Raw genomic sequence first — 25230 nt, 5'->3', positions numbered from 1 at the left:
TTTTTAAGATCGAAAATTGTATCTGTAAATATTTGTAAAAACATGGATTAGTAAATGTTGAGATTAACATTAACAAAGATAAATAAATGCTGTAGAAATATTGTTCATTGTTAGTTCATGTTAACTAAACAATAAGAAACCTTATTGTAAAGTGTTACCGTTTAACTTTCTTCAAGCATCCAATTTCATTTGGAGCTCTTAACATTCTTCTCTTATTTGGATGGCGATATGTGGCTGAAATTTAAAGTGCAAAATTATCGCGGCTATCACAAATATCGTGATTAGATAAAAAACAATTGCGACAAATCTACTGCGTATGTCACATATAATGTGTAAATACATTTCCTCTGCCAGAGGCAGCAGCCGAATCTAATCACAGCTGAATCCCGTCCTTTTTTAAATTAACAGCTCCTAGTAATTGCTAAAATAATGGAGTCAGTGCTCTCTGGGCCTCAGGTTAACTTCCTCTTTGTGGCCGGCTCCTTTGGCTCTCTGACACACCGATGGAATTAACAGCCGCTCAGCTCCAGCTTAAAGGTCAGGCATGGTCGCTAGTTGTGAGAAACTGCTGATAATACAGAAGCATTCTTAGCTACAGTTCACAGGAGGATAAGAAGTGCCAGACAATAACACAGACCCTCAGTTCATTAGTTTCATGTGCCTTTTCCATTGTTCTATGATGATGATGCTCCCACTCGGGAACGTGAACATCGCAGCATTTGACTCTCATGGACTGCATAATGGCGATCACCTCTCTATGCAAGAGCATCTTTTGTAACGTCAGTGTCACTTTTAAAATGGTCCTCTTTTTTGTCAAGCGGTCAAGTTTTAATAGGTTAGATGGCGTAACGAAAAAAGTTTCTACATTGACGATCATTCAGAAGTAGCTGTATTTTTTGTAAGCAAATCATAATTATGAATTAAAATAAAATGAACATTTTAATCATTGATAATATTTAAAAAATATAAAATAATTAAAATATATACAAAAATATTTGATATATTATTATAAACATTTTAGGTAACACTACAATAAGGTTTCATTTGTTAACATAGTAACTAGTTAACATTAACTTAGAATTAATACTTCTACAGCTTTTATTAATCTTAGTTAATGTTAATTTCAACATTTACTAATACATTATTAAAATCAAATGTTGTATTTGTTAACATTAGTTAATGCACTGTGAACCAACATGAACAGCTGGATTTGTATTAACTAACAATAAAAAGATTAACAAATACTGTAATAAATGTAATTGCTCATAGTTAGTTCATGTTAGTTAATAAATTAACTAATGTTAACAAATGAGTCCTTATTGTAAAGTGCTACCACATTTTATTATATTCTAGTAAATATTTTGGCAGAAGATATTTTGCCTACCACATTGAAAGAGTTCCTAGCTTTCTCCTCCTCACTTTTTGCCCACTATGAGCAGTATTTCTCGAGCTATGTATTTTCTTTTCAAGCTTTCAAGCTTTCTTTTCATTTACAACAGGGCAAATGCCTAAGGTGTGAAGGTCTGAGATTTATTTAAACATAAAATACCCTGGACACTGTCTGGCTAACCGGTATACATACTAACCTGCGATGTTTTGGATCTCTTGACATTGCTACCTTAATTCAGCAGGAAGCCATTAATTTCAATGACGTTATGAGGACAGCGTTGGCACGCTGAGTAAGCGTTGCATGCTTTTCTCTTTCATTATGAAGTGCTTTTAGAGCTGAAGAAGAGAAAAGATGTGCTGCTGTATTAAAGTCTTATGCTAGCTTAACAATCAAGCTACTTGGAAATCTTGTGGTTTATCTACAGCCTAAACCCCCCGTGTTAGACATATCTACTGTCCATTGTTAGAAAAGACATGCAGCGTGCACCACAGCAGGGAGAGAGCTCCATGGGACTGGACCACTGTCAGGATGGGATAAACTACAGCTCAACAAAGAACCTCTAATCCGCATCTCTGGCAGCTGTTGGCCTTCAGAATATTAACTGTTTCTCAGGCTTTAAAAAAGAAAAAAGCGTACCCACCACACCAGCGTCAAATGCAAGTCCGCAAATGCAAGCCACAATACGGAGTGTGAAAAAGTTTTGCACACAAGGTCAGCAGCTCGCTCTCGTATTCCCCCCACGCACTGTGATAATCCTCCACTCTGAGTGGGGTCAGAGGGTGAAATGGTTGTGTAGGGCGCAGAGGCAGGGCTAGAGGAGGAACCAATACTGCCTGGACTACACAAGCTTTAGGCCAAGAAAGGCTAGGCCAAGGGCCAGGGAACTGCTAATACCGCCCTAAATTGTCTGCTGCTCCAGATGCTTGCATTTCAAGTCAAGAGAGGAGGAGGTGGAGAAGTTAAGGTCAGGAGTTAAAGAGAAACTTGCTCATTGCAGAAAAGACTTCCACTATTATTTCATTGAAATATTTTTCAATGTACAAATATTCAGTGTTGTATTATTTTTGGATACTTTCAATATTGTAATATTGAAATATCACAGGGCGTTATGTGTTTGCACAATAAACACAATGAATATACGCAACAACAAAAAAGTCGTGTGGATGCTCTACCCATAGAATCCTAAATTATGTCCATTGGACAAGAAAAAATTAATAAATTGAATCATAAATAATATCAATAAGAAATATTAAAAATACAAATAAATACAAATATTTTGTTATAGATAGAACGATAAATAGATAGAACGATAGATAGACCAAACAGGATGATTCTCTGAGGGTTTCATGCTAAAGAGTACACAAAGCTTAAAAGACAATATGCTGGGCGTGCTGAACATATCTTTTTTATTTACTCAGACTGTCAACACTGCTGGATTAAGCCAAGCTGAGAAGATTTGTACTCGCCCTGTCTGAGAGGAGCTCATGGAGGGCAGGGGGAAAAAGATACAAAGAGACAGAGAGCACGCAAGCAACAGAGTTCAGGAGCCCAACACACAGCTGTCTCTTCTGCCTTCACCTAAAGCTCCCAGCAGAAAAACAAGAGGCTGCTGGTCCAGGGCCAAGAGCAGCTCAGCAGGTAGCGCACACTTCATCAAGCTCACTTATCTCTCATGAGCACACCCATTCGCCTCAGCTCAGCTGACAAAGAACCCAGCTATAGATTTGAATGAATTTTGGATAATATTTTGTGTATGTGTGTTGTATGACAATTTGACAATGCGGCACTAATACATAAGTCCCAACAGTATAGAGTGCCTCTAAATAAAGAGACAAGTACGCATATACTGTATGAGGTGAGATGGCAAGAGAAAGTGACAGTGAGAAAAAGAGAGAGCGCATTAAAAGAGCAAGTGTCAGCCGCCTTGTAATGAGTTTTGTAAAAGTGGCAGTTATGTCAAACGTACAAGGTTGTTAATTAAATGTGAAAGGCTGACGTCCAATCAGGCTGCTCCGCGGCCCACGCCATTCACTAACAAATCCCTCCAGCGAATAAAACACTGGAGTATTTTAAAATGAAGCGTACAGTAAATCAAAACAAGTCTGTGAAGGCTGAGGGCGAGCAGAGCGGCATAGTGGGTCACTTTCTGGGTTGTCTCGCGCTCAATGACTGTCTCTCTCTTTAATCTGCCCCACAAACAATAGAGCGAAGGTGATTTTATGGAAGTAACTGCTGAGATGAGCTGCAGAAAAGTTGCCTGAGAAATACATTCAGCTCATTCTTTCTTTCTTTTTTCTGCTGACCTTCTATGTAGGAGGCACTGCCTCATTCTCCTCAGTAAGATTGCTTTTGGCCTTTCACAAATTGATTAAAACCTGCCCACTCAAGAAGGGCAGCCTGGCAGTTTTCCCATGCTTTACAATACAGAACAGTGTGATGAGAGAAATTCTATAATTTAATTAGGGTTCAGCATTGTTTTGATTCTAAAAGCCGTTAAACTGTTTTAAAATCATATTTTTAAGACATTTAACAATTACTCAAGCATATATTTAAAAGCAGTTTCAGCGGAACTTAAATTTACAGTAAAAAAAAATTATATTTCATTACCTGGTATAATGTCAATATACCAAAGTCATAAAACTTGATGTACTGTATATAAAACCCTAATTTGTAAAACTGATATACAAATAAAACATGATAATTTAAATAAAAAATAAATAAATAATTTACATTTTTGACTGTAAATTCTAAGATGACTTGTTTTACAGTGTTTTACTGTAAAAGTACATGAAATGTCCCATCTAGTTTTTCATTGTATACAGTAACCATTTAGGTTACCAGAACTAGGTTTTTACTGTAGCATTTTATAGTCTTTTACGATCATTTTATGTGTACACTGAAAAAGACCTGGAGTTACGCTGTGTAGCCCCACCCTCCCTGGAATCTGATTGGTCCAAAATTCTTCTCCACAAAATTGTACATTTAATCATGAAATATCTCCTAATTGACTGTGATTGTGTTTAGGAATGCACTGATATTTTTACCAATGCGATAAGCTGATTTTCTCATGTTAAGGCCAAAAATTATGGCTTATATTAAAATGCAATAATATTTAGTTAAAACAAATTAAAAAATAAAACACTAAAAACTAAAATCAATTGTTTTAAAACAACTGCTACAACAATTGCTACAAGTGAATTTCGGCATCACAACATTATAATGTAGGGTATGAAAAATGGATATTCATTTTGGGATTTGCTAAAGATTAGTGTTATTAAATAAAATAAAGTTTAGTGTTAGATAGCAGCAATGTTAATCGAAATATATATAGGGTAAAATAGGGTAAAAAAGCAGATAATAATCTGATACAGATATACTGTGTATCCCTGATTGTACCACATCATGCATCAGTTTCATTTTTGTGTGGAGTGGACAGACACATTTCTCATAAATGGATTTATGTATCATGTCTGGTTGCAAAACACAATGTAAAGCTTGAAAACACCAGGCAAAACAAGACAGTCAAGGAAGAGACGTTATATATTAGTCACGATTCAGGAGTTCCGGGCCAGTGAACAAACTTAAGGGTCACCTCATTTCCTCTCTTTCATTCTAGCCCATTCAAAGACATGTGCTCCAGATCCTCTGAGCATCACTATGTGAAAGACAAGCTTTGTCTCATCCTCTCACAGGTACAAGGACGCAGCACACCGGAGGGACGCTACACACAAGCAAATATGTACAAGTACAAAGACAAAACACTTAGTGACAGCTTCTGAGTGCTTTTAAACACAGCCTGGCCCACTCAGCCTCACCAATGCCGAGCGGCAGGTAAGCAGGCACAGACAGTGCAGCATCTGAGGACAGTGCAGAAGGCAAAAGATATAAAATATTTAGAGAAAAGCAGTATTTTTCACTTGCTTTCTCTGACTCATTCCTTTCAGAGCAGCAAGAAGGGTTGTGAACCTATGTTGTTCTGTTATACTGAAGGACTAAGCCTGTTATGGGGGTGTAGAGTCGGATTTTCACCTCGGGTAAACAGCAAATTTTATTTTTACACTATTAAAATGCAGACGAATAGGCAATTTCGGAGAGGCTAGCGATAGCAGCTAGCTTTGAAAGCATAAGATGGCCCATCAGAGCGCTCTCCAAAGCCACGCCTCCTCCAAAAGACATGAATGCGCACAGCCAGAGGTGAGTCTGTAAACCGTCACGAGAGACAAAGTTAAATTACCTCATGTCTCAAAGCACATAACATTACAATAATTTGTTACTTACAGAGTAATTTACAGAGCTCTTACTTGTACCACCTGACTGCTGCTTATTCATTTCGGCGTTGATAGTGTTGACATAGAAACGCAAAAATCCGAGTCCAAGGACGTGAACAGCTCTTGGTAGAACGTCACGGGTTGCCATCTCGCAATTACGGTTATGACATGGCGTGAACGTAGCTAAGCTCATTGTTTTGGTTCAGGAGGAACTGTAAAAGGCGGCTGCTGTTTGTTTCTGGGGCTCGATGACTGTCCGTCTACAACTCATAGGCATAGCCTAACAGAACGCGCTGATGATGCATGACGTCTACGCCAGCAGGGTGCGAGAAGGTATGGAAATAAGTATGTTGAAAGGCAGGTAAGGCATCGTATGATTGGACAGACATTTTCTGGTCCTGAGACTGTACATTTTTAGATATTTAGACCACTTCTATTATTGATTGCTATCCGGATGTGAAGAAAGTTTCAACCAGTATAACAAAAATTGCCTACCCTACTTTTAACTAACACCAAATCTAATAGTAACATGGCAGTGTAACCAAGTACACTAGTAACCAAGTCTGCAAATACTGGCAGTGCCGCAGCATTCTTTAAGGGTAATTCTGTAGTATATAATATTTGCTTCAGTTTCCAATGAAACTAGGGTTTAATCCAAGCATTGTGTTTAGCAATGTGGTGTGAAATTGAATAAATGACACTACACTAAAATAATCTATTTAATAATAATAATAATGATGATCACTTGCATAAATGTAAATATTTTAATGTGTTATGCACTAAAATATTTTAATAAATTTTCATTTTATGATATTAATAATAATAATAATCATATATAATATAGTTATATATATAGTGTTATTATAAAAGCTATGAAAATATATCATTGTATAATACATGAACAAATATACTGTAATTTACATTTAAGCGTTTAGATCAAATTTATATATCATTTTAATCCTAAGAGCTGGTTCACACTTTTGCTTTGCACTTTTGTATCACTTTTGCTTTAAAAAAAACACAAGATGCGGGCAGTGGAATGGGGCTAATACACAAGGTCTAGAGACGCGTCTTTTAAAAGGTAAACTTATTTTAACTTGAGCGCCACATTGTTAGAACACCGTGTCATGTGCGAGATGCTGCAAAAGACGCAAGAAGCAAACACAACGGTCAAACACATCAGTCCAGCGCGCGTTTATATAGAAAAATAACGGAAAAGTAGAGCAGTGGGATGGAAAACCGCATTCTGTGTAAACGGCCCCAAACTGTACTAGTTTCTTTATATATTAGCACCAGTTTCGAGATTTACTGTTTGATTTACTGTTGAAATAAATTCCATCTCTCTCATAGGCCTGTCTCATCCATGTGGCACAGCTTTATTCCAGGTCTCCCTGATCTCGGCGCTGGTCTAATCTCAAATTAATCCTCAGATCCAGCCATACTGTCATCCTACAGTACTGGCCTGTTCTCCTGAGCCTCAGAGCTTTACAGACCCTCTGCACATTCTGAAGAACTCCATTCTCTCTTCTCATTACAGCCGCTGAGACACAAAGAGAGGAGGAGAGACCAGGAGAGAAAGCAAAAACTGTCATGGCTAAGCCCACACAGAACCTGTACATTTTTTCCTGACATTTTCTAAGAGAAAAATCAACAAAAACTAAATGATACATTCTTATTTTAGCGTATAAGTATTGTCAAACAAGCCAAAATATTTAATAAATAATAAATTTAAGATATGCGGGACTTCGTGATGGATGGCCGCTCAATTTCTGTGGAAATCTGCTGAGCTTTTCGTGGAATTCCGTGGGCACAAACTGTTCAATGGCCTGTTGTAATGGCCAATTTAATACTTTGCGTGCAGTCTAGACATCAATTTAGACAGTCCAGATCGGTCAGCATGACATTTAGCGAACCACATCTGCCAGAACAAACCCTCCAGACGGCAATAAAGCTAACTGTGGCAATAATCTCAACCACAAAACTGACAAGACTTAAAAAATCATTCACTGTACCGAACACCAGAGAGAATGACAACCCTACAGCGTCAGCCGCCCTCTGTTCTTACTGGTTAAGCCAATATGATTGGGTTTGGCGGGGGTCACGGCAGAGATGGCTAAGGGTTGACAACGGACACATTGTTTAATGGAGGTTTTACTGGGGCAGGCCTGGGGGGTCTGCAGCGAGCCGGCCAATTTCCCTGTGAGCTGAACTGTTCAGCCCCTGCATTTCCAAAGGCTGCCCGGGGTCAGCTCCAAGCCTCCTTTACTCCCAGCGTACAACAGTGTTACAAGCCCAGTGCAACATATCTACAAACTCAAATCACACACACATTATACCCCTACGATCTGAGGGTTTTCATCAACCGCTTTGTGCTGTAATGATTTCTCCATTTTCGCTACGGCATGCTGTCAAAGTGAGTCATATTTAAGCTGACGTATGAAAAAAGCCGTACCCGACAGTAATAGGATTTTTTTTTTTTAAACACACAAAACAGCAGTGAGGCGCTCCAGACATGAACCGTACTTGTTCATGCATTGAATATCTTGGGCATCTCATTAATGTTAATATGAAAAGATCCCCATCCGATGCAGCGTCATGATGTGGAAGAAAGGAGGCAGAGGGTGGGGGGGGGGGGGGGGGGACATAACACACAGTGATCTACATACTGCCATCATACCCTGAAAGTCTTCCTTTTTTACCCATGAGTGATGGCATGTCAGTCAAAATACATAAGACTTCTTGAATATGGCTGATATATTCAGACACAGGGAGTTGTCAATCAGCAATGAAACTTGTCAGACATCTTCCTTCAAAAAAATATGAGGTAAGTAACATTCAAATAAGCAAAGGAATATTGGAGAATTGCACACAATATCCAGCATACCAGCAATTAGCCACAGCAGTGTAAGTGAATATATAGAGATAATTGGGTGAATCTCACAAAGCATTTCACAAATAAAATAAAATTTCATGACAATTAAGAACATCCACCCCAAATTCTAATTACCATAATGGCTAAGGAGAATGTTTTACTTTAAGTGATTTTTAATTGGGTTTTTTTTTTCTTCATTAATTCCCACTATTCTCAATGGGGATTCTCAAAAAAATACTACTATGGAACTATGAATAATTTCTTTAATAATATCTTTTTCACATTTACAGTAGAGAGAAAAAATAAATAAATTTGCATAAAATCCCAATGGCATTTTTAGGTTAAAGGAGTGGTATAATGCCCTTTTCACAAGATGTAAAATAAGTCTTTGATGTCCCCAGAGTGTGTATGTGAAGTTTTAGCTCAAAATACCCCACAGATATTTTTATAAAGCATGTTAAAGTTGTCACTTTTTGAAGGTTTTTGAAGCAAGGTATTTGAAGCAAAAACGCACCGTTTTATGTCTGTTCCTTTAAATGCAAATGAGCTGCTGCTCCCAGCACAGGAGGCGGAGCTACAACAGCTTGTGTCATTTTACCTCACACAGGCATGCCCTAAAAATTTCTAAAACTTTAAGCCTTTTATGTTCAAACCGGAGTCAGATGATGTCAACGGAGTCCATGATGGAGAGACTCAAGAAGAAGTGACAACATGTCGAATGCAACAGGACATTTCAGAATGGTTAGTTGATGAATTTATGTTGCTGATGTGTAGTTATCTTCTAGTCATTGATTAGCGTATTCTGTCTCAATAATCTATAAATTGTGTTCAGGGGGAGGGGTTTATGTAAATTCTAGGGCTGGTGATGTCACTAACCCGGGAGGAATGTCGTGTAGTCCCTACCAGCCGTTTGTTGTAGTCCTTAAAAAGCAATTACTTTAAAAGCAAATATCTCCCTTTGCTTTGAAATTTGAGCTTTGTGACTTTGCAGATGTTGTTTATGCTCAAACAGCAACATTACACACTAACTAAAGTTAGAAAAGTGAAATCATAATCAACCACCCCTTTAAATATAAGCCATAAATGTTCTTTACATTTTTCCCCCATCTATACTGTATGTCCATGACAACAAAACACAACACATCAGGGAAACTAGAGAGTGAGGTTGAAACAAACAGAATGAAAACTTTAACAGGATCAATATTTCACTAGTCACATTTCCATTTCAAAGAAATCGAAGACAGCCATTTTTTTGAGTCCGAAGACATTTTTCACAACAGAGACTAATTATAAAGATCTCCGACTCCGAAGCAGAGAAAGAAAAACAAAATCCCCAAAGCACAAGGGCTCAAGGACATTTCAAAAACAAAATAAAAACAATTTCTTCCTCTCTCCTGGTTGCGCACAGTCGTTCTCTCTTTATTTTTAATATTGTCATTTTTAATAGTGTCTCTCTGCATTTGTTTGTGCCAGTGTGGCATATTATGCGAAAAGATGCATCACCCTCACAGATTTTATTAAGTGCAGTGTCACCAGAACTAAGCGGTTCACTCTGATTGATGTCATCCTGATACATTGCACACTGTTCAATATTATTGCATCAGCAAACACAAAACAAAGTGCGACTGGCTAACCTCTCCATTCAACTTTTTTTTGCTCCCTTAATTCCATCAAGGCCTTGCTTATTTAGAAACCAAACCATTCATACAACATTTACTGGATTATCTGTACTACTCTACAGATACAGTATAATCTGATCAGCAACTTCAGATGCACTACACTCACATAACCCAGAGCCGTTGTCAAGTTCATCAATATGCAGCATCTATAGGGCTGCATCTAAACTGAACTTCCCAAAGGCTAAACAGCTGAGATTTCTGTGGAACATGACTGGCTCCCACAGAAGGGCAACTACACCCACAGGAAATACCAACCACAGCCTGCTGTTCCTCAGTGAGTCATTTATTACACTTTTGCCAAACCAAAAATGACAAATGAATGGCAAACACCAGGATTAATATTAATGTAGTCATTACTGTCAATGCCACTTCATCCTGCCGCTGTACCAACTGGCATTTTACAGTTTCCGAACAACAAAAATGTCTTCATAATGCTAGGTTTGGAACAGCTGTGTGAAAACATTGATTGGAGTGTCTCACTGCTCATGAATAGAGGCTGGCAAACCTTCAAACTGTAAGTCATTACATGCGAGATCAAAACCCAGAGCTGCTGGCCACTAACACAATAAGAAATGAACAGCATGGGACGAAAAAAGGTAATCAATGTGACCGTCACTTGTCTCCCTCAATTCATTAAAAGCCTATAGGAGCTGTGATGTTCACTCTGTACTCCAAATCTGTCAGCACGGAACAAGAGTCAGCCATTTAGTTTTTTCCCCCCAAAGCCGAGGGTTTGTCTTGCAATTACTGAATAAAAAAGAAGAGTTTTCTAAAGTGTTAAAGAGGCCATTCTACCAAATTTTCTAAATTTATTTTGATATTTTCAGTAGAGATGTATCAATTTTTAAATTCTAGCATATAGGTGACAATTATTTTCATCTTTTGGCCAAACGCCAGTACAAGAAAATAATAATATTGTCTAACTAAATATATAAAAAACTTTGAAATCTGAAACAAATGAATCGTTTTTAAATGTGCATTTAAATGTAAAGTGTGAAAAAATTATATTTTGAGATTTCCCACCAAACATGCTAAATACAGCGTTCAAACAACAGATAGTCCCGCCCCAAACTGTCGGGATTGCATAGTGCTTTTAATAGGAAGAAATAATCTATAAATAGCTTATGCTGGGGACACATTTAACGACTAGCTGAAACATTCTAAGACTGAACTGAACACACTTACAGACTGTTTCCAACGACTGGAGCAGATAATTATCAAATTACATTCATAATCGGCCTTACAGTCGTTAGGTGTGTCCCTGGCTTTACTTGCAGTTCAATATTAAGATGCCATTGAGAAATGCATTCAAATTCAAATAAAAGCAATACAATGTGCCCCATTAAAACATCACTATTAAATATGCACATACATTGTCTATTTGAGAAGATATTAATTCTCTGTATAGATCAGGCACAAACTGGATATATCAAAACCACTGATAAGCTCATTAACAAACATTTAATTGGCAAACGATTGCCCAATTCTGTCCCCTTCTCACCGCCAGAAAATTCAACGATCGATTTCAGGAAACGCACATCCCTTTTGAATATCAGTCACAGGGGAAGCAGAAAAAGTGCCCATAATGAACGGCTGGGTTTGAATGCATCAATCAATCAATGAATAAGTGCTCTAAAGCAGAAAAGGCTCCAATCAGGGCTCACCACGCCGCAGCTGGTTGTACAGTGCAGAGCATTTGCTCTATTCCAGTCTCACATCTGCTCCTTCACAGACTGCACTGCCTGCAGAGTTAATGTGGCCTCGGTAAGGGGCAAATAACGCCATTCACCCATCTCCCGTTTCCTGCTATCTCCTACATAATATAAAAACCTGGCTATTCCTAGTATGCTCAATGCTGTGTTGCCTCCAAAAAACGTCTGACACTTGCAAACAAAAGATGTGTTCAGCTGTAATCATTAGAACCATAAATGGCAGCCAGAATGCTGCAACTAAGGCTATTAGTGCTTCCGCTCCACCGTGTTTCCAGCGGTGCTAACGGCAGCGCAGTGGGAGAAAAATCACTGAAGAACTGTCAGATTAAAGCCACTTGAAGCCTAGGTCCAGTCTATCCTTCAACATTTTGCTTTTCGGTTTGTCTTGAATGCCTTTAAACCTATGTGTGTTTATGTGCAAAAAAAAAGTATGTGTTAAAACAGTAGGAAATTTGTCTTACTTTAGTAACACGAAATGCATCTATTTAGCTTTCGGTGCGATGTGGCGTTATTCCCGACAACATAGTAAAGGTAAATAATGAGCGAAATGATTCACAGCGAGCGACACAGTCCTGTGCAAACACCCCAGATTTGCATGATTTATCTTTATTATGGAAATGTCTGAGACTCTTAAGGGCCTGACACTGGGCTCGGCACATAAACAAAGTTCATTAGCTCGAGCTCCGCAGGACGAGCTCTATCCACAACCTACGGCAGGATGCTCATTACGTTAGGACTATATAGAGGAATGAAAATAGACCTTGGAAGGTGTTTACATTTGAAAGAGTTTAGAGGGATGAATCGTCTCTGCATTGTGCTAGCGCACAATATGTTTTCTATCTTCTAAGTAAATACACATTAATGCAGGGAAAAAAAGTAGTGCGTTCGGGGATTTGCTTCATCTGCGTGATAGATTTGGGAGCAGAGGGCAGGATTTATATGCAAGGGAAGAGTAGTTTCGCCTGTGATCTAATAGCTTGTTTTAACTGACAGGCATTTTGTTCAGTCGCTGCATCGTTGATGGTGTTCAATATTTTGCGCCCTGGAGCACATCTTGTTACCACCTTTAAATCATCCTGCTAGTGCGAGGCCTGTGAGAGCAAGGGCACAAAGCGATTTGAATATCCTTAAGCACTAGGGGTGCATGCTAGGCACAATCCCTGGCAAGCCATCAATCAGTCCTTTATGGGGAATGAGGGACTTTATGGTAAATGCAAAATGTGATGGGAGGGATATTACTTTGAGGTCTGTCGTCGCCCATGCTAGCTTAGTTCAAATCCCTCTCTTTCCCTCTTCCTCTCCGTAGAAAGACACAACTGATGACATATCATTTGTGCCGCATAGATGATCCAACATTTTAGATCCCAGTGAGTGGCAACTTATGCATTTACAGATATTACTGAACAGTTTTTATGTACAGTATTTTAGCACAGAAACCTGGGTCTTATTTACCAAAACATCCGCAATCCAGCCTAACCAGAGAAAAAAAAGCAGTGAAATTATGCCATTATGCATTTAAATTACATTTTTGTTATTCTTTTCAGCACCAACACACCTCCTTTCCATGCAAGTTTAGCAGACTATAAATGCCCTCAGGAAACTGTGCTGTTTGTGGAGCTTTCTATTGGTCATGGCAATAGTAATTCAATTTGTAAAAAAAAATTTTTTACAGAGAAAAAAGATTTTAGATTTTTAGAGACATAAAATTGATCATGTTCATTTAGGGCAGAAAAAATCTGTCATTTACTAACCCCTTTTTAAAAGAAGATATTCTTTTATTTAGTAAGGATGTATTAAATTCATCAAACGTGACAGTAAGGAAATATTTTCAATATCTATTTCAAATAAAAAATGGTTCTATTGAAGAAAAAAGTTTCAGAGGAAAATATTAAGCAGCACAAATGTTTTAACATTAAAATTAAAAGAAATGTTTCTTAAGGACCAAATCAGAATGATTTCTGAAGAAACATGTGACACTGAAGTCTGGAGTAATGATGCTGAAAATTCAGCTTTACCATCACGTGAATAAATTACTTTTTATGGTGAGCTTAAGAGACATTTTTCAAGAACATCAAAAAATAAACCACCCCAAACTTCTGAATGGCTATACCGTAGCAATATACTCTACACTAGCTGCCTACAAATTTAAGGAGGGATCTCCCTTTGACATCATAAAGTTTGATGATCACTACTCCTATAATCTCGATCAGTTACCTACAATAGTGTCCACATAAATAGGGCGTATGTTAAGTCACGTTCTGTTCAATGCTTTGATGCGGAGAAAGCAAGGATGCACTCCTGCTCTGCTCCAAATGTTCCTCCGGTGATTACCTGCCGTCTCCCTAACTGCTGCACCCTGCTGGGGAACGCTCTAGATGAAGTAGCTTCTAGATGGGAGCTGGCACTTCAAACGGAGGGAAGGGACGGGAAGGTTGTCGGAGACTTAATTGTAGCGGAGAGCCTGTGGTTCTGCATGTGCCACAGACGCCAGGCCCAATTAACCAGGCGTACACAGTCTGCCAATCCATGAGGGACAATAAGCAGCTGATCCTCCGTTTGCACTCCTGTGACTAATGGATCGATACGGAGACAGGGCGTGGGAGACATATGTCCGGTGGAGAGGCTGGCGCACCACCTGACGGCATCCACATGCATGTTACACCTTTTTTCTGTTTTTTTTTATTTTTATGGGGGGTACCTCCTCTCACTTCGGCCAGATGGACAGCCTCATTCAGAAATAATTGCAGTGATGACCCTTGTGAAAAAGAAGTGTGCTTAATTGTACTGAAAGTGCACTTGAAGTGTACTTTAAATCCTAAGTATATTTCTAAAAACTGCATACAATAATAATAATATAATACTAATGGAATAAAAACACGGCAACACTTTAGTTTAGGGTTCAATTATCACTATTAACTAGTTGCTTATTAGCATAGATATTACTAGGATATTGTCTGTTTATTAGTACTTATAAAGCACATATTAATGCCATATTCTGTATGACCATATTCTACATCCCTTAATCCTACCAAATTCCTACCCAATACCTAAACTTAACAACAACCTTACTTTCTATTAATAAGTGGTGGTGTCTATTGAAGAAAAAGTGAGAAATAAGAAATAAGTGGTGGTGTCTATTGTTAGTTAATAGTGAGAATTGGACCCTAATCTAAAGTTTGATCAAAAACACTTAAGTGTAATTAAAAAGTACATTTTTAATTTTAATACGTTTTTTAATGCAGTACACTATTAAAAAGTGCACTTTATAATGTCAAATTAAAAGTTGCAGATAATATAAATGAAATAAAATCCACCTAACCTTACTTACTTAAGCTTACCACCTAAGAGTGCACTTTCATGTTTTTTAACACACTTAAGTACACTTTGTATAATGTCAAATTAACACTTTTGAAGTATTTTGTCATGCTTTAAAAGTACACTTATTTTGATTTGCGGACTAATATACTAAAGCCCCTGTAAAGTAATTGATTATAATTTAACTGTAGTGTGTTAGTAAATATATTAAATGTGCTAAATTGAAACTTCATCATTACAATTAAATGTGTATTTAAATACATGACATAAAAGTTTCAATATAAATGTGACATTGAAGCACATTTCAGTTTACCATGAATGCTAGTCAGTACATTCGGCTGTACACTTTAACCATATTTCAAAGAGAATTGTAATTATGTTTGTTATTATTGTAACAATAGAAGTATTTGTTAAATTACATAAAAAGATGTACTTCTGATTAGATAGATTTATGTCCTAATTAAGTGGGTCAAAAAAGCAATCTTAAGTTCAACTAGTTGTAATTTAAATTTTTAAACTATAACATAAACCTTTTTCATGTAATTGTAACATGAAATGAAGTGTCCAAAAACATAACATTTAGATTGCACTTAAGTATATTCTTTCAAAGTATGTTATTTCCATAATAAGTATGCTAAAATGTACTTCTTTTGCACAAGGGGAGGGAAGGAGAGAGGTAAAACAAAGGTCTGGATCAATCTCTCAGATAGTGAAGAGATCAGCGGACTCACCGTCCGTCCATCCATCAATACTTTAACATAAAACCTAGAAGAAAAGAACCACAAAATTTATGAGCGCAATACATTACCACCATAAGCCAAATGGAGATGGGCCGAAAAATACAGCGGTGGACACCAGCCGATGGCGTGGGAGATTGGCTCATTGATTTGTAATGAATATCCACCAGCTTTCCTTCCTCCCCTCAAGTGGGTTGAAAGCCTTTATTGTGGAGTTACAAATTATTAGCGTCCCGCTAATGTCCCACAGTCCCCTTACAGGCGTCACCGGTGGCTTTGGTGGGACCCCAGCTGTGCATCTTGCTGGACAAGGGAAGAAATCTAAATGAAAGGACAGCAGCGGCTCTGAAAAGCGGTATTGACACGGAGATGGCGTTTTGCCTGCTATCAAGACTGACGCAGATGGGGAGGTGGCCATTCACAACCCGCCCTACTGGAGAAGTGTAATCATTTCACAACGTGAGCTGCTGGTTCAATAATATACAGTTGGGGCTTTTAAAAAAAAAAAAACAGTGGAAGTGGAAATCAAATGAAGTGGAAGCTTGTCAGAATACAGAGGCTGAGCGGGCATGCAGGTGCTTTTGAGCGCGGCAGATGTTTAGCGCATCAGACAAGCTCTTGAGTGAGATGAGGAGCAAGAGCGAAAGGGGAAAAGGCATATATACACACACATGGCAAAACGCAAAAGGGCTTCTGAAGCGAACTAACACAACCCGAGAGAAGCGGCGCTGGGGAAAAAAGCAATTGGGATACACACTTCACAAGGCTGTGGAACCGTCAGCCATGCCTCAGAGACGGTTATGCCAGAGAGAAAGAAAGAGAGAGAGAGCGCGTGTTAAAGCTTTCCCATCGCCTCGGCACCTGGAAACTGTCAAAGCCTGATTCACAACTTCTGTCCTAAAGGAGGGGCAGACGCACAGGCACAATAACACTCATTTTCATGTGAGCGCTGTGAAAAGGAGTGTTTAAAGAGAGTCTTCATGCACTGAATGGCTCTTGATGAGAGTCTGAGGCACACTGCAATAGGTTAATCACTGGTAATCAAAAAACAGGTGTTGAATATTTGCAGCTCCTGCACATGATCATCAGAACTCGGAGCGTGTGGTTTAATTAATAGTGATGTCCCTCTCTCGCAAGTTTTTTTTCCCTTCCCTTCTGTTTATTTTTGCCTTTTTTTTCAGCCTTCTTTTTTTTTAAAGCCATGAAGCACAACTGATTGCATCGGATCACCAAGAGCAAATTGCTTTTCCTCGGCAGAAGAGACAGGCAGAGGTGGGGGTGATGGGGGGGGGGATAGAGGGAGTTTGTCGTTTATCACCGCCTCAAAACATTTGGGGGCCCTTCAGCTAGGTTTTGGAATGGCAGTAAAGACATATTTTATGTCTAAAGCCCAAACACACTCAAAGGTCACTTTTCAAAAAGAGAGGAAATACTGGATACTATACAAACTGAAGTGTCTGAACGTGTTCAAAATACAGTATATATTTTATACGGCTCTAGACTAATTTTAGAAGCCAATGACTCCATAGTCATTTTGTTTTTGAACCTTTAGGAGCCAAATTACAGATTCACTCAATAAAGATGGTTATTCATTCGGCCTGTTTTTAAAAAAGGATTATGACTTCAACATGTCTCCCTTACAGCTGATTCAAACTTATAATTGGATCTTACTAAAAATAACCAATATTTGTCTATAAAAATGTGAATATCAAAATACCATTATTACTTCATTCAACAGAAATCTGCTGTGAAATCTATTTTTGGTGTTTATTTTAAATTAGACAAATCTGATATTATTTGAATCTCCAATATGTTATTTAACAGTTGATATGGTTCTTTAATGCTTCGCTAACTAGCAGAAGACACTAGCAGGGTTTAAACCCCAGTTGTGCCGGCGGGCATGTTATAACACTGCGTTACAATGTGCCCCTATTATAAATATGCTATTATATTCTATACTTTTATGAATTCTATTGAGAAAACATGAAAAACTTCCATTCTTTCAGGGTATATCAAGAAAAAAGTATACACTGTATTAATAAAACAAAACCACATAATTTTACAAGAAATGTGGGAAATTAATGTGGGAAAAAATAAATACTCTGAACCCTAAGTAGATTTACACAAACTGATAAAGTCAAAAGTGCCCCGCTCTCCCCTATACATCACATAAATGCTTCCTGGTTCATTTCCAATCGGACTTAACCAACAAATGACTCGTGGTTCAGAGGTTACACCTATTAATGATTCACAAAACAAGTCTGTTTCAAACCGCTAACTAAAAGCTGTTTCATGAAAATGTTTGACTGACTCATTAAAAAAGAACTGGCTTGTAAGAGTCATTTTTTCAGGAATCAGACATAATATAAAAATGACTCTGAAAGAGTCAGCTGTGAACACCTCTGAATAATTCACCAAGCGAGTCTGATTCAAATCAGTAAATAAAGGCTGTTTCGTGAATCTTTTTGACTGACTCGTGAAAAAGAACTGCTTCATAAGAGTCATTTGTTCATCGTGGCTCATGCACATGATGATGTCTTGATGAAAAGGCATATTAGTCGCAGTCTGGAGCCCTGTTTTACTGATTTTTTCTACATAAATACAAACGGCAGCGTATTTGCTACCTAACATGATATCTAATATAACATTGCAAAAACTATTTAAGTTTAAAGTATCTGATTTATTTCAGTTGAAATCTGTCCTAATCTGTTTTATAATACATCCGCCATCTACGGTTAATCTATCCAAACATAATCTCGCCACCCTTGACATATAACCGTGTGTGTATAATAAAAGCTGGGGGAGGGGGTCCGTGAATTCAATCAGCTACGAATAAGACTCTGGATTTATTTAATAAGAGGTTTAATCTATAAAACATGCTCTCATCGGCAATTTGCACCCATTCATTTTCTGGAGAAGGACATGACTGAATTAAATTGTAAACCATAATGTGCTTCCTAGAATACCATAGAACGTGATGTAAAAAAGCGTGGCGGGCTGAGTTATGGAAGGGGCAGGACAAGCACATAAAGCACCATTACACCCCATGCTCCTGCCACGGCCAGAGATTAAAACGGGCCGTAAAAACAAACACACATACAGTGTGGGTTAAAGGACGAGAGAGCTACAGCAAGGGCTCCCATTTTTATCAGGGCGAATGAAGAAAACACCAAAAATGGGCAACAACATTTTCAATCCTTTTTAAGTCAAGCAAGCACGACGATGTACGTGCGAGAGCAATGTTGCACTGCAAAACAGCACGGGAATCATTAGGAAAGGATATAGACTATGGCATATTCAGGTCAAGAGCAAACATAAAGACTAGACTGCAAAAATACGCGTTTTATAATTAGACTCAAGCCTGTCAGACTCCTGGGCCACATTATGCCTTCTTCTCAGCCGTATATAGCCCAGATCTATTATAGTACGACGAGTTCAGTAAGACAATCGCGTTATTTCAATCCCGCCTCTACATCTGAACCCTACTTTTCCATCTTTACCATCTGGCCTTTGGAAGCCTGACAAAGTCATTGATCATCTCGGTTGCACAGATGTTCAGATGTAGCCGCTACAAAAGAACTTCAAATGCTCTTTAAGTGGGTTAGTTACTGTATGATGGTAAGAGCAGGTCATGTAGCACAGGAAGTATTGTGTGTGCATATCAATGGCATGCAGTGGTGTGGAGGAGGCAAAGTCCTCACTGTTTTTTATGTGTGGTATTTTAATACAACGTAAATTAATTTTCCAGTTACATTTCATGTTGACCCATTTTCCAGGTTAAATAACTTGCACTTTAAAAAAAAAAGTGTGCATTTTCAATGGAATGGATGTTTTCTCACCAAGTTAGTATTTTTAAGCATTTTTACATTTAATCCAAAATAATAATTATAAAACACAGTAACAAATTTCAAATTTCATGTATATTTTATATGTGAACTATTGTTCAGCTGTTCCTTTTAACATTCAACTTATTTTTGGATCATCAGTCATCAAAGCTCAGTAAACACTGCAGGTATCATGATGGACACACACACACACACACACACACAACTTCAGAAAAACTGATTGCTCAAAAAAAAAAAACGTTTCAAGTCATTTCAAGTTTGATTTTGATGTGACAAAGCCGTGAAATCTCTGTCAATGAGTTGTTTACTTTATAATTAGTCTCCCCATTAACACCATTATTATATTTAATAATTTAGGCCGATGTGGGGATGTGGAAAACGCATGAAAATAAGAGGCTTTATCACGTGAACAGCGCAATAGGCCGCGCAATGGAGGCATTGCTTCCTTTCACGTGACGTTTTACCCATTCATTCTCCACCAAACCCAAAGGACGTACAGGTACATTGTTTATGTTATGTTGCTGTTGGACAGTGTCACTCTTGCTTATCTACTTTTTAATAGCATATTTCATAATATTTGCATTGCTCATTCAAATTTTTAAGAAAAGGTACTGCCTCTCTTGCCTCAATGGTCATGGTGCGTATGTGCCAGTTGTGCTGACAGCGGGAGGCTGGGCACCCTGGCAGTGTCCAGATTTCTCCCAGCAGTACTGTCTGCTGAGTGCTGTCCCAGCTGACCATTCATCAGCATTACAGGAGTGGCAGGTCTGCCAGTGTGGCCGTAGGAGGCCATCCAGCCCGGCGGCTGACTCATTTATCAGGGTCGTAATAAAGACTAGGAGAGCAGACGCTCAACCTCAAAGCTCCTGCTGAACCGAGTGTGCGTGGGGGGGGTCAAGGGGTCAAGCTGACTATCACTCCCTCCTCCATCCCTCTTCTCCAGCACTGCCTGACGACACAGGGCACTGATAAATTGCTGATTGAGTGATATTGCTTGATCCTAAAAGACAGGGTGTGAGCCTAATGGCTTCTCGGAGCAGGATGAGGTGCGTTGGGAGAAAGTGTGGCCGAACCCTCCCCCTGGTGCTTCAGGTAATGGAGTCAGGCTGTGGCACTCACCCACCTCGAGGGCCGATCTCGGCTGGGTTGACTACAAGTCCACCCATCACTGACACTCTTATTCTCTCAGTGGAGACCTGGGATGTCTGATCTAACACACTGCCAGAGCACAGACAGCAGCTCAGACGACTGGGTTAGTTTCTTGGTCTGCTTTGAGACCATTCGGCACTACAGTCATTCCTCAAATGTGGATTTTAATGCTGCTCTGATGCTAACAAGTGGCTAAATGTGGACTACAGCCACCACAAGGATGTGAGATTGCATGCTTGATGAATGAAACAAACACTGTAAAAATGTTTTTTCAAAGTTGCAAAAATTTATCATGATTGGAGTTTGATTTATAAGAAAATACTCTTTCAGTCTTTTTACTTCAACAATGTTGGGCAATATAGCCCTCTTTTAATTAATAGATACAATACTGACTGATAAAAATAAGCCAATAATTATTTTAGTGTTAAGGCCAATGACCAATAAATGGCCAATGTTACAATTCAACACTATTTTGTCTAATAAAATTAGTTAAAAATAAAATGCATTTTAAATGCGTAAAGTGAATTTAGGCATCACAACATTATAATGTACAGTATGAAAAATAGATATCCATTGTGTATGGTTGAGATTTGCTAAAGATTACAATTAACATTGTTCATTTTTTAGCATAAGATGATGGTAAAGGTAATCTAAATTTTAAAATGAGGGAAATGAGCATGCATAATTAAATATCCAATACTGACCAATAACAACCTATTTTGGAGGGAAAAAAAATATCGAATAGCGATCAATAACCAATATGAATTTAGACTACAGCTACCACAAGGATGTTTGATGAAAGAGAAAACCGTTGTAGTCCATATAGCAAATTCATGTAGGAGGTACAGTATGAATTTATTTTGTAGAACAAAAAAATTAAAGTCCCTTAAAGTGATGTTAACCACAGAGCATATTTTAATCAAAATAAAGATACATTGTGCGTCCCTAATTTATATCTTCATTGCGCTTTTCCTTCGCTCTGTTCCAATATTTTGGTTAAGAGATTTATGTCAAAGTGTAAATTTGCTGTAAATGAGAGAAGCCATTCTGCAGCAAAGATTCTAGAGTGGAGCTCCATTACAATCTTAACACTGTATTACAGTGAAGCCGCTGGTTCCAACACCATACACAAGCTGCAGCTCTGTCATGACAATCACACCATAGTTTTCCATTCATTGTGCATGCAAATCAATGCTGCATTAAAAAGTCTTTGTAAATGCACCATATAGATGAGCTACTGTGTGTAGTGAAGAAACTGCTCTAGATTACAAATTTAACCATTGCTATAGCATTTGCTCACAATGCCATTAGGGAGCCGTGAAGGTGTCTATACACCACAGTGAATCTCATTTAAAAACATTTGTACTGGGACCTTTGCTTTGTTCAAAACATCCGTAACATGAGTCACATATTTTTTTACACATTAACATTAGTCTTTTCCAGCTAGCTTTCCTGGTGCGAAGGCACTAAATATGTATTTACATCTGCGTATATCACAGCAGGACAGCGCAGACCTGAGCAAATTGACCCCCTGACCTTCCCGTGTTTCTTGTATAGCCCATCATCCATTTGTGAGTGGTGGGCCCTGCTTTTAGCCTGCTGTCTATGCTCAGTGTGGAATGATGGAGCTGTGCATTAGTCAGAGTGCTTTTCAAGGTAAGAGCCATTCAGCGCGCAGCCCTGAAGCCTCATCACACCGTCCTGAAGGTGACTGATCGGAAAACACTGACTCATACACTCATAGCAAAAAGGTCAATGTTCCAATCACCGATAATCCATACAGCACAAGACGTAATTAGTTAAGAGTAAGACAGACAAAATGAGTCTGAAACAAGAGACAGAATGAGGAAGCTCAGATTCTTTCAATCAGTCTCAACTACGAAGAGCAATTTATATGCTGCAGCCTAAAACTAGGAAACTTATCGCGTTTGCAAATGAAAGATTCTTCTCGAATGAGGAGGAGATTGTAAGTTGATTGCTTTGCAAGTCTCTCAACAGCAGTTGACAGGTGAGTGAAAGTGTAAAGGTACTGTTGAATTGGAAGAACTTCAAGATGGAAATTATATATACATTTAAAAACATAACTTGGTAGACATGCAATCAAATTCCTGTTGTTTCTTACATTTTTAAAGGATTTTTAGTGCTGCATCTCTCAAAAGTACACTGCATGGAGCTGCTCTTGACAAATAACACAAGATTATCCCTTGTATTGCTCGCCGAGCTTTTACAGTAAGACAAAAAGAGTGAGGGGAATTGTCAGACAAAAGCTAAAAACAACACAGAGCTCTGAGGTGGTGGTGTACAACAGCTTTGAGTGAAAATTAAGTGCAACATGGACTACACTGTGCCTGAGAAATGACTGTAGCAGGTTTCAGTGAGCTACAGTATATAGAGCAAACTGCAGAGCAACAGCATTAGAATTATTCTGTATAAGTATTGTGCAAATTTAAATCAATGTTTTAAAGATGAACATGCACTACCAAGACACTAGGTATAACCTTCAAATTGAATGCAAATTGTGCGACACCCAGGTCAAAGTGTGTGTTAGTTTGTTATAGTTTGTTATATTGTTATAGCCCCCTCATTTAAGTGACAATTACTAGAAATGAAACATGTAAACTGTACAGAACATGTCACTCACTTATTCTATCAATAGTGTGGTGTAAAGGAACTATCTGAAACAGGCCTAAGGTTTATATTAGAAGTTAGAACTACATAATACTCATTTCAAACATTTGTGCTTTTTTTTAACATCTTTCCTTTTCTCTACCAGAATAAAATACAACGATAGTCTCAGATATTTAAATAAGATTACTGTGAATGGAATGTGTCCTTTAAGTAAAATGCAATTTACAGTGACAGTTACAAAGGAAAAAATGAAGGTGCGGATCCAATCTTTATTATCACTGAAAGTATGTTTCACTTCTAAATCAGTGTAGATAAATAATGTCACGCTGTGATCCCCAAATTAAAAACCTGTTGAACCTCAAAGTTGTCACCTTGTTATAATCACATTTAACATATTGATGAGATAAATCTCCAAACAAAGATCTGGGAATGTGTACTAACTTTACGTCATATAAATACTGTATAGAGAGCAAACAGACACAGGAAAAATGGAAAACGAGAGAATGAAACATAGAGCTCTGACAAAAAAATATGAAGTCAGAGCGTATTGTAAATAAAAAAAATACACCATCACGCGCTGGGCTGTCAATCCTATGCGTGCTTTATCATAATTACGCCGATGACTTTGTGACTTACGAGTCCATCTGTTGTGCAATGTGTGACTCTCGCGTGCAACCAAAGTACTAGTGAAACGTCTTAAATAGCCTCCTCGGCACAAAGATGTTTCTCAAAACGGAGTTTTTTTCTCCGCAAACAAAGGTACAATACAGTGAGAAATGGGTCTCGCGCTCGCATCATCTACACGTCGGGCTCTGTGGAGCTGTGCGTATCCAATCCGCTAATCGCGTGGACAGCAGAACAAGTATTTCTAATGTTTAGAATTAAATATAAATTCTTACCTTGCCCTCGTGGCATCCCCAAGCCAGCAAATACGGCCAGAATCAGAATGACCATGCTTGGTTTGTAATTTCTTGTCGAGTTCATGCTCGCGGCAGTGGGTTCCTATCACAGAATATGTCCTTGTATTAAAACACTTTCCGAATATTTAAAGAGGAGCAGGACACAAACGTTCCGCGAGACCTCCGCCGCACGCGCCGTGAGGAACGAGGTCGCTGCGCGAGACGGGAGCTCTGATCAGATTTATAATTGTGAACGGAGGAGAGCCAGAGAATGTTCAATTTCTGTCAGCACCTCTCAGACTGAGTCGAGCCGTTTCAGTACCGCGGACAGCTCCTAGCGTCAGCAACTGGAACAACTTCAGGCTTCGCGCAAAGTTTGTACCGTACATAATCTAATAGTGCCCTCGATTAAATGGCTCGAGTATTGCCATGTGCATTTCATTTTAACTGCTTACTGAGGCGAAAGGAGGAAGTGGTCGACCGTGCTCTACAAGATCAAAGTGCTCGGATTAAACAGGTTACTCCCATCTAAATAGTGTGCCTATTTGATGCTCTATTCAGTTAATCAAAAACATATCTAATAAATTTAATTCAACAAAACATTTATACATTTTTCATACGAAACATGTTTTTGTTTCTGTATTAAAAGTCATTCGGATATATTTTGTGGGTTGTAGAGTAAAAATGTATGTGTATAACTGCAGAGATTAAAAAAAAGAAAAGCGTCATTAAGAGG

At 38.4% G+C, this 25230-nt stretch overlaps 1 protein-coding gene across 3 annotated transcripts in view; it reads right to left on the bottom strand.

Moving 5' to 3' along the window:
* sez6b (seizure related 6 homolog b) overlaps positions 1 to 24935 on the bottom strand; it is a 192903-nt gene extending 167968 nt beyond the window's left edge. For 2 of the 3 annotated variants that reach the window (XM_056263439.1, XM_056263440.1), the window contains exon 1: positions 24495 to 24935. In XM_056263439.1, coding sequence (XP_056119414.1) covers positions 24495 to 24579 — 85 coding nt within the window. In that variant the 5' untranslated portion in view covers positions 24580 to 24935. The remainder of the gene's footprint in view (positions 1 to 24494) is intronic. The other variant, XM_056263441.1, reaches the window with a different exon arrangement.
* Between the last annotated feature and the right edge of the window lie 295 nt (positions 24936 to 25230).

This window comes from Rhinichthys klamathensis, unplaced genomic scaffold (assembly GCF_029890125.1).
Source record: "Rhinichthys klamathensis goyatoka isolate OS25496 unplaced genomic scaffold, OSU_Roscu_1.1 h1tg000206l_1, whole genome shotgun sequence".
In the NCBI taxonomy this organism is placed as follows: Eukaryota; Metazoa; Chordata; class Actinopteri; order Cypriniformes; family Leuciscidae; genus Rhinichthys; species Rhinichthys klamathensis.
The sequence above is the reverse complement of the archived record's forward strand: the minus strand, read 5'-3'. Positions and strand labels throughout refer to the sequence as shown.